General features: G+C 47.4%; 1 protein-coding gene across 1 annotated transcript in view; it reads left to right on the top strand.

Annotated features, from left to right (window-relative positions):
- The window catches only part of LOC124396878 (voltage-dependent T-type calcium channel subunit alpha-1I-like), a 119,736-nt gene that overhangs the window by 88,498 nt on the left and 21,238 nt on the right, over nucleotides 1–10,000 (top strand). Inside the window, exons 13-20 of the mRNA XM_046866240.1 lie at nucleotides 1–121; nucleotides 224–409; nucleotides 1,386–1,503; nucleotides 1,661–1,816; nucleotides 7,072–7,162; nucleotides 7,462–7,610; nucleotides 8,441–8,923; nucleotides 9,508–9,608. The exon at nucleotides 1–121 is cut by the window's left edge and continues 31 nt beyond it. Coding sequence (XP_046722196.1) covers nucleotides 1–121; nucleotides 224–409; nucleotides 1,386–1,503; nucleotides 1,661–1,816; nucleotides 7,072–7,162; nucleotides 7,462–7,610; nucleotides 8,441–8,923; nucleotides 9,508–9,608 — 1,405 coding nt within the window. The remainder of the gene's footprint in view (nucleotides 122–223; nucleotides 410–1,385; nucleotides 1,504–1,660; nucleotides 1,817–7,071; nucleotides 7,163–7,461; nucleotides 7,611–8,440; nucleotides 8,924–9,507; nucleotides 9,609–10,000) is intronic.

Raw genomic sequence — 10,000 nt, 5'->3', positions numbered from 1 at the left:
GCAACATCGTCTTCACTAGCATGTTCACTCTGGAGATGATCCTCAAACTCACAGCATTCGGCTTCTTCGAGTACCTGAGGAACCCGTACAACATTTTTGACGGAATCATCGTGATCATCAGGTGCGTGATGATTTATTCTGGAGTGTTTATGAAGTGAACACACCTCCGTCATGGCCTGCAGCGAGTGAACTATTATTCCTAACACTTCTGTGTGTGTGTCAGTGTGTGTGAGATCATCGGTCAGTCTGACGGCGGTCTCTCCGTGTTGAGGACGTTCAGGTTGTTGAGGGTAATAAAGCTGGTGCGCTTCATGCCGGCTCTTCGCAGGCAGCTTGTCGTTCTCATGAAGACCATGGACAATGTAGCTACCTTCTGCATGCTTCTCATGCTCTTCATCTTCATCTTCAGGTGAGGAGGAGCATGCTTCTGTATTTCTACTAGCTTACTCAGAATCTTCATTCCCTTAAATACAGTGGATTTTTTTAAAAGTTGAAATGATGGCAATTAATTAACCTGAAGTTCCTCTAAAGTTTCTTGCTTCATGCAGGGGATTCTTAATCATGTGGAGCTCAGGAACTCTGCAGAACCTCTGCAGAGTTTCTTCATAGCTTCAACGTATAAACACGGGTATTACATTTAGGTTCGAATTCACTGATTCTAGATATGATATCATTCACTTGTTATATAGGAGAGTTAAAATATAGCTATCATGGTGTGTGTGTGTGTGTGTGTGTGTGTGTGTGTGTGTGTGTGTGTGTGTGTGTGTGTGTGAATAAAGATATTATCTGCTGCTTATAGAGAGCTAAAGGTGATGAATGTAAATGTAAATGTAAAAATGAATGGAATTTGATATAATAACAGCAAACACCCCCATCCCCGCATCACACACACACACACACACACACACACACACACACACACACACACGGTCCTGCAGTGCTGCATTTCTTGCTGAGTGCTGACAGACAGATGGTTTCTCACACAGGATGGAGTGCATTAAACCCCTGTCACACATCCGTCTTCTTCTCCTCGTCGTCTCATGACTTCGTCCCTGAGCTCTGATGAATTTACACTTAAACGAGCCTCAGATTGATGGAGGTTAAACACCGACACTGTTTCCATAAACTCACACAACTTCACTGCACAACATGTCGCACACAAACACAAACACACACACACACACACACACACACACACACACACAGTTTCCACCAGGTTCACAGTAAAAGTGCTGAGGGGGCGGAGTCACATATACTGTATACTTTTATATATATATATATATATATATATAAAAGGAGTAAAATGTAAAAAAATTATAAAATAGAAATAAAAGATTATGCTAATTATGGCAAATTAATGAATGTGTGTGTGTGTGTGGTTTCAGTATTTTGGGGATGCATATATTCGGCTGTAAGTTCAGTCTGAAGACGGATGCTGGAGATACGGTTCCTGATCGGAAGAACTTCGACTCTCTGCTCTGGGCCATTGTTACTGTCTTTCAGGTAAAACATCACAGATCTGGTGCTCAGGATCAGCCTTAACCTTTTCATGCTTTATAACATGTTCATGAACATTCATAATTCTTTTAATAAATGTAGCGAGGTTGTGTGTGTGTGTGTGTGTGTGTGTGTGTGTGTGTGTGTGTGTGTGTGTGTTCAGATCCTGACCCAGGAGGACTGGAACATGGTCCTGTATAATGGCATGGCCTCCACCTCTCCTCTCGCTGCTCTCTACTTCGTGGCTTTGATGACTTTCGGGAACTACGTCCTGTTTAACCTGCTGGTGGCCATCCTGGTGGAGGGCTTTCAGGCCGAGGTACGCCACTCTCCTGGGGGTTTCTGGGTAACTGGGACTCCCGCAGGTACTCAGGAGAGATGTTTAGTGTGTTTTTAGGTTTTTTTTTTACTTCTTGAAAATGAAGGAATTAAATACTAGACCTTGAAATTTGACTGAATTTAAAATAATAAACAAAAAAACGAATAAATTAGAAAGTGCAGGACTGTGGCTTCAATTCTGATTTAATTTAATTTAATTTAGTTTAATTAGAAATAGTAAAACATAAAAACGGTTATTAAATATGTGTTTATTTAAAGAATACAGAAGAATAAGAATAAAATATTTAGGAAATAAACACATTTCTATGCAAAATGAGAAATAGTAAAATCAGATGAGCATTTTATTTATTTGTTTGTTTATTTATTATTTATTTTACTACTATTATTTCTTTTTATGGATTTGGGATCTACAGAGATCTTTACATTTCTGTAGATGCTCAGGCTGAACTGCAGCTCAGCTCTGGTGTTTTAGCTTTGGTGTCTCAGTTCTGGTGTGTAAGCTCTGGTGTATCTGCTCTGGTGTCTCAGCTTTGGTGTCTCAGTTCTGGTGTATCTGCTCTGGTGTGTAAGTTCTGGTGTGTGAGCTCTGGTGTGTGAGTTCTGGTGTGTGAGCTCTGGTGTGTGAGTTCTGGTGTGTGAGCTCTGGTGTGTGAGTTCTGGTGTGTGAGCTCTGGTGTGGGAGTTCTGGTGTATCTGCTCTGGTGTGAGCTCTGGTGTGTGAGCTCTGGTGTTTGAGCTCTGGTGTGAGTTCTGGTGTGTGAGCTGGTGTGTCTGCTCTGGTGTGTGAGCTCTGGTGTGTGAGCTCTGGTGTGTGAGTTCTGGTGTGTGAGCTCTGGTGTGTGAGCTCTGGTGTGTGAGCCTGGTGTGTGAGTTCTGGTGTGTGAGCTCTGGTGTGTGCTCTGGTGTGTGAGTTCTGGTGTGTGAGCTCTGTGTGTGAGTTCTGGTGTGTGAGTCTGGTGTGTGAGTTCTGGTGTGTGAGCTCTGGTGTGTGAGTACTGGTGTGTGAGCTCTGGTGTGTGAGTTCTGGTGTGTGAGTACTGGTGTGTGAGCTCTGGTGTGTGAGCTCTGGTGTGTGAGTTCTGGTGTGTGAGCTCTGGTGTGTGAGCTCTGGTGTGTGAGTTCTGGTGTGTGAGTTCTGGTGTGTGAGCACTGGTGTGTGATCTCTGGTGTGTGAGTTCTGGTGTGTGAGCTCTGGTGTGTGAGTTCTGGTGTGTGAGTTCTGGTGTGGGAGCTCTGGTGTGTGAGTTCTGGTGTGGGAGCTCTGGTGTGTGAGTTCTGGTGTGTGAGCTCTGGTGTGTGAGTTCTGGTGTGTGAGCTCTGGTTTGTGAGCTCTGGTGTGTGAGTTCTGGTGTGTTAGCTCTGGTGTGAGCTCTGGTGTGTGAGTTCTGGTGTGTTAGCTCTGGTGTGTGAGTTCTGTGTGTGAGTTCTGGTGTGTGAGTTCTGGTGTGTGAGTACTGGTGTGGGAGCTCTGGTGTGTGAGCTCTGGTGTGTGAGTACTGGTGTGTGAGTACTGGTGTGTGAGCTCTGGTGTGTGAGCTCTGGTGTGTGAGTACTGGTGTGTGATCTCTGGTGTTTGAGCTCTGGTGTGTGAGCTCTGGTGTGTGCTCTGGTGTGTGAGTTCTGGTGTGTGATCTCTGGTGTGAGTTCTGGTGTGTGAGTACTGGTGTGGGAGCTCTGGTGTGTGAGTTCTGGTGTGTTAGCTCTGGTGTGTGAGTTCTGGTGTGTGAGTTCTGGTGTGTGAGTACTGGTGTGTGATCTCTGGTGTTTGAGCTCTGGTGTGTGAGCTCTGGTGTGTGAGCTCTGGTGTTTGAGCTCTGGTGTGAGAGTTCTGGTGTGTGAGCGCTGGTGTGTCTGCTCTGGTGTGTGAGTTCTGGTGTGTGAGCACTGGTGTGTGAGTTCTGGTGTGTGAGCTCTGGTGTGTGAGCTCTGGTGTGTGAGCACTGGTGTGTGATCTCTGGTGTGTGAGTTCTGGTATGTGAGTACTGGTGTGGGAGCTCTGGTGTGTGAGTTCTGGTGTGTGAGCTCTGGTGTGTGAGTTCTGGTGTGTTAGCTCTGGTGTGTGAGTTCTGGTGTGTGAGCTCTGGTGTGTGAGTACTGGTGTGTGAGTACTGGTGTGGGAGCTCTGGTGTGTGAGCTCTGGTGTGTGAGTACTGGTGTGTGAGTACTGGTGTTTGAGCTCTGGTGTGTGAGTTCTGGTGTGTCTGCTCTGGTGTGTGAGTTCTGGTGTCTGATCTCTGGTGTGTGAGTTCTGGTGTGTCTGCTCTGGTGTGTGAGTTCTGGTGTGTGAGCACTGGTGTGTGATCTCTGGTGTGTGAGTTCTGGTGTGTGAGTACTGGTGTGGAGCTCTGGTGTGTGAGTTCTGTGTGTGAGCTCTGGTGTGAGTTCTGGTGTGTGAGCACTGGTGTGTGATCTCTGGTGTGTGAGTTCTGGTGTGTGAGTACTGGTGTGGGAGCTCTGGTGTGTGAGTTCTGGTGTGTGAGTACTGGTGTGTGAGTACTGGTGTGGGAGCTATGGTGTGTGAGCTCTGGTGTGTGAGCTCTGGTGTGTGAGTACTGGTGTGTGATCTCTGGTGTTTGAGCTCTGGTGTGTGAGTTCTGGTGTGTGCTCTGGTGTGTGAGTTCTGGTGTGAGCTCTGGTGTGTGAGCTCCGGTTTGTGAGCTCTGGTGTGTGAGTTCTGGTGTGTGAGCTCTGGTGTGTGAGTACTGGTGTGTGAGTACTGGTGTTTGAGCTCTGGTGTGTGAGTTCTGGTGTGTCTGCTCTGGTGTGTGAGTTCTGGTGTCTGATCTCTGGTGTGAGTTCTGGTGTGTGAGCTCTGGTGTGTGAGTTCTGGTGTGTGAGCTCTGGTGTGTGAGCTCTGGTGTGTGAGTTCTGGTGTGTGAGCTCTGGTGTGTGAGCTCTGGTGTGTGAGTTCTGGTGTGTGAGTTCTGGTGTGTGAGTTCTGTGTGTGAGCTCTGGTGTGTGTGAGCTCTGTGTGAGCTCTGGTGTGTGATTACTGGTGTGTGAGTTCTGGTGTGTGAGCTCTGGTGTGAGCTCTGGTGTGTGAGTACTGGTGTGTGATCTCTGGTGTTTGAGCTCTGGTGTGGGAGCTCTGGTGTGTGAGTTCTGGTGTGTGAGTTCTGGTGTGTCTGCTCTGGTGTGTGAGTTCTGTGTGTCTGCTCTGGTGTGTGAGCTCTGGTTTGTGAGCTCTGGTGTGAGCTCTGGTGTGTGAGTTCTGGTGTGTCTGCTCTGGTGTGAGCTCTGGTGTGTGAGCTCTGGTGTGTGAGTTCTGGTGTGTGAGCTCTGGTGTGTGAGCTCTGGTGTGTGAGTTCTGGTGTGTGAGCTCTGTGTGAGTTCTGGTGTGTGAGCTCTGGTGTGTGAGCTCTGGTGTGTGATCTCTGGTGTGTGATTACTGGTGTGTGAGTTCTGGTGTGTGAGCTCTGGTGAGCTCTGGTGTGTGATCTCTGGTGTTTGAGCTCTGGTGTGGAGCTCTGGTGTGGGAGTTCTGGTGTGTGAGTTCTGGTGTGTCTGCTCTGGTGTGTGAGTTCTGGTGTGTCTGCTCTGGTGTGTGAGCTCTGGTGTGTGAGCTCTTGTGTGAGCTCTGGTGTGTGAGTTCTGGTGTGTCTGCTCTGGTGTGTAAGCTCTGGTGTGAGCTCTGGTGTGAGCTCTGGTGTGTGAGTTCTGGTGTGAGTTCTGGTGTGTGAGCTCTGGTGTGAGTCTGGTGTGTGAGTTCTGGTGTGTGAGCCTGGTGTGTGAGTTCTGGTGTGTGAGCTCTGGTGTGAGTTCTGGTGTGTGAGTTCTGGTGTGTGAGTTCTGGTGTGTGAGCTCTGGTGTGAGCTGGTGTGTGAGCTCTGGTGTGTGAGTTCTGGTGTGTGAGCTCTGGTGTGTGAGCTCTGGTGTGTGAGTTCTGGTGTGTGAGCTCTGGTGTGTGAGCCTGGTGTGTGAGTTCTGGTGTGTGAGTTCTGGTGTGTGAGCTCTGGTGTGTGAGCTCTGGTGTGTGAGCTCTGGTGTGTGATTACTGGTGTGTGAGTTCTGGTGTGAGCTCTGTGTGTGAGCTCTGGTGTGTGAGTACTGGTGTGTGATCTCTGGTGTTTGAGCTCTGGTGTGGGAGCTCTGGTGTGGGAGTTCTGGTGTGAGTTCTGGTGTGTCTGCTCTGGTGTGTGAGTTCTGGTGTGTCTGCTCTGGTGTGTGAGTTCTCTCTGTGAGCTCTGGTGTGAGCTCTGGTGTGAGTTCTGTGTGTCTGCTCTGGTGTGTAAGCTCTGGTGTGAGCCTGGTGTGTGAGCTCTGGTGTGTGAGTTCTGGTGTGTGAGTTCTGGTGTGTGAGCTCTGGTGTGTGAGCTCTGGTGTGTGAGCTCTGGTGTGTGAGCTCTGGTGTGTGAGTTCTGGTTTGTGAGCTCTGGTGTATGAGCTCTGGTGTGAGTTCTGGTGTGTGAGTTCTCTGTGTGAGCTCTGGTGTGTGAGTTCTGGTGTGTGAGTTCTGGTGTGTGAGTTCTGGTGTGTCTCTGGTGTGTGAGTCTCTGGTGTGTGAGCTCTGGTGTGTGAGTTCTCTCTCTCTCTCTGTGTGAGTTCTCTCTCTCTCTGGTGTGTGAGCTCTGGTGTGTGAGCTCTTGTGTGAGCTCTGGTGTCTCTCTCTCTGTGTGAGCTCTCTCTCTCTCTCTGTGAGCTCTGGTGTGAGCTCTGTGTGAGCTCTCTCTGTGAGTTCTGGTGTCTGGGCTACACATGGAGCAGGTAGTCAGACAGCAGGAGTAGGTTATTCCCCTCAGGGAGTAGGTGGAAATGGGCTTTCAGGTTGTGGACTACATCTGAGATGTGGAGGAGTGTAATTGGAGAAGTGGGACAGAGAAACCTCTACAGCGAGGCCACGGACAAACACACCATCATCAACCACACTAATTATCTGTTTAGTCTTTTATACCAAAATACTTTCTCTCTCTCTCTCTCTCTCTCTCTCTCTCTCTCTCTCTCTCTCTCTCTCTCTCTCTCTCTCTCTCTCACACACTTTCTCTCTCTCTCTCTCTCTCTCTCTCTCTCACACACACTTTCTCTCTCTCTCTCTCTCTCTCTCTCTCTCACACTTTCTCTCTCTCTCTCTCTCACACACACACTTTCTCTCTCTCTCTCTCTCTCTCACACACACTTTCTCTCTCTCTCTCTCTCTCTCTCTCTCTCTCTCTCTCTCTCTCACACACACACTTTCTCTCTCTCTCTCTCTCTCTCTCTCTCTCTCTCTCTCTCTCTCTCTCTCTCTTTGTTATATAGGGCGATGCTAACAGGTCATACTCAGATGATGATCGTTCCTCCTGTAACTTTGATGAAAAGGAGAAAGAGAAGGATCCTCTCCAGCTCTCAGGTGTGAAGACATGCTGATCTTTCATTTCACACCAGATGTTAAAGTGGAATGTTGTTTTTTAAACGAATATTTATCTATTTGTATTAATCAGTGGAGACATTTTGTAGCTTTGAATTATAAAGTTTGCATGAAGGATTTGTCCAGAAACCATCTGACTGACAGGTGGCGTAGTAACGAGTGTGAGGGGAGTCTGACTGATGTGCACTGTCTAAACAGAAGTAGCATGTTATTAACATAGAGTTGATATTGTTGATAGAGATGTAAAGATATAACTCGTCCACGTCCTGCTCTTCACCCAGATCCTAAAATCTGCACTCTGACCCCAAACGGACATCTGGACCTGGCGCCGATCCCCAACTCTCTCGGAGTTTACTCCGCCGAGCGCCTCAGCTTTGCCCTGGGATCCAGAAAGAGCAGCGTGGGTTCCGGGCTGGAGCAGAGATCTGCGGTAAACAATCTCTCTGTAAAAAAGAGAAAAACACAGACGTGCAGTCACACAAAACTGCTTAAAGCAGCACAAAGAGCCAGTAATTAGCCGTCAGATCTGTCTGAGTTTAGCATTTAATGCAGCATCTACATAACACTTAGTGTTCGGAACTCACTGTTCTCACACACACACACACACACACACACACACACACACACACACAAACACACACACACAAAGAGCTGTGGTGGTGAGTTCAGTGCTTGGCTTTATTATAATACAATAAAAGATTAGAACACACTTCAGTACATAATAAACACACAAAATCACATTTAGCAGACGCCCGTAACCAGAGCGAGATCCAGAAGAGCTTTGAGTCTTTATCAGTGAAAACATCAACACTGGTTTGCTCAGTTACAAATGTGAGAAATCAGAAGCTCAAAACTGTGTTGTGTTGAATTATAACGCACTTTTATATACGCAAAACAAACATCTCTTCATGTCAGTTTATTCTCGATGAAGATCTGGTCAGTGTTTGATATTCCAAGCTTCTGTTTCATGTTTCTCGATTCCCTGGTTTTCGATCTTACTCCATGTCTCACATTCTTCTTGTACTCTAGTTATCGTATTTCCGCTGATTTGGACGTGAGCGTTTGCTTGTTACTAAAAGTTCTGCACTTGCATTCACATCCTCTCGTACCTGCAAGTGCAGATCTTTTATTAACAAACTTACAGTTGATCTTTATTTGTGAAAGCTGTTTAGAGAAAATGTCCACTGGTAAAAACGCTCTACAAATAAACTCTATGGAACTGTTTCTATGTGAACTGATTGGATTTCTTTCTTTCCTCAGTTTGCAGGAGGATCTTCTCTGTCCAGTTGGAGTCGTCGAGCTCCTCAGGGTTCGTGGAGTCGCAGGTCGAGCTGGAACAGTATGGGGAGGCCCAGTCGGAGCGTGGGGGTGGGCGCAGGGGGCAGTCTGAGGGTGCGAGGCCCTCATTCGTACCAGGCTGAACATGAATCATTACTCTTTCCTCCTCCTCTACATCCTCCTCATCCTCCTCCGCTCTTCTCCAGACATTTTGTCCCGCGTAGGGATCGCCGAGCTCTCTCTCTGGAGCTCCCCGAGCTTCTGCAGGTCCCAGGAGCTTCGCCTAACGCTTTACACTCACGCCAGCGCGAGAAAAGTTTCTCAGGAGGACCAACGGGAACGGCCGTGGAACATCAGGACTGCAATGGCAAGACACCAGCGGCTCAGCAGCAGATCCTCAGCGAGGTTTATCCTCAAGTCAACACTCGCAAAGACCGAGACGACCTTGAGGACGAGATCGACTACGTGAGTGAGAAGGAACAGTTTCCTTCACTGCACACTAAACTCACTCTCAGCTTCGGTTACAATTAAACGCAACGTTCATTAAAGATAAATAAACTCCTCCTTAATGAATAATTCATGTTTATTTATAATACCTGAGCTGTTACCATAGAAACCGTAACCTCTCAGATCGAGCGCGTAAATACAAACCTGTTGTACACAAAATAATAACGCTCAATCAGCAATTTTAAAGAAGGAACGATTCCGGAACAATCCTGGTGAATAATTAACCGGAGTGTGGAGGAGCAGATGGTGGTGCGTTCACACGATGTAATTTACAGTCGCGCGTGTTTGCACGTAATTAAAGAACAACGTTGCGTGTCTCCGCGGGGAACGGCGGCGTAACGCCGTGGCGCTGAGACTTCTGCAGAACTCCTGTACGTTTCCGAGCGTTTGCATCAGCGTTAATTGCCGAGGAATTTCACTCGAGTCCTATTTGCATAGCAGTGCTTTTCTCAGAACAGCCGACCGTACCAATCCTCCATTAATGGGGGGAGGGGGTATTAAAGCATTTATTAAAAATAGATTGTTTTTGTTTCTCTGTGCAGAGCTTGTGCTTCAGGATCCAGAAGATGATGGAAGTTTATCGTCCTGACTGGTGTGAGACGAGGGAGGACTGGAGCATTTTTCTTTTCTCCCCACAGAACAGGTCTGTTTGTTTTAAACATCAGCACTGATCAAATTACACGTAATAGACGTAACAGACGTGTCATCTCACTCTGTACATCTGAGAAGATCACACACAAGGTGTACACACACAAATACAGGGGAGGTGGAGCTCAATGGTTAGGATTTGGACTTTGGATCAGAAGGTCGGGAGTTTAAATCCCAGGACCACCAAACTACCACTGATTGGGCGTCGACTAAATGGCGTAAATGTACACACAGGTTTTGCTTCAGCGGTTGAGATGTGTGTTTTTAATCATTGGAAATAAATAATGACACTGATATTTAGGGTCCTGCTGCAGGTTCCTGCAAGATCTTTTTATACATAAAACACTGAGACACCGTGTGAGGAACCCAGGCTGTAGCTCAAACACT

The sequence above is a fragment of the Silurus meridionalis genome, chromosome 14, assembly GCF_014805685.1.
Source record: "Silurus meridionalis isolate SWU-2019-XX chromosome 14, ASM1480568v1, whole genome shotgun sequence".
Taxonomy (NCBI): Eukaryota; Metazoa; Chordata; class Actinopteri; order Siluriformes; family Siluridae; genus Silurus; species Silurus meridionalis.
The sequence above is the reverse complement of the archived record's forward strand: the minus strand, read 5'-3'. Positions and strand labels throughout refer to the sequence as shown.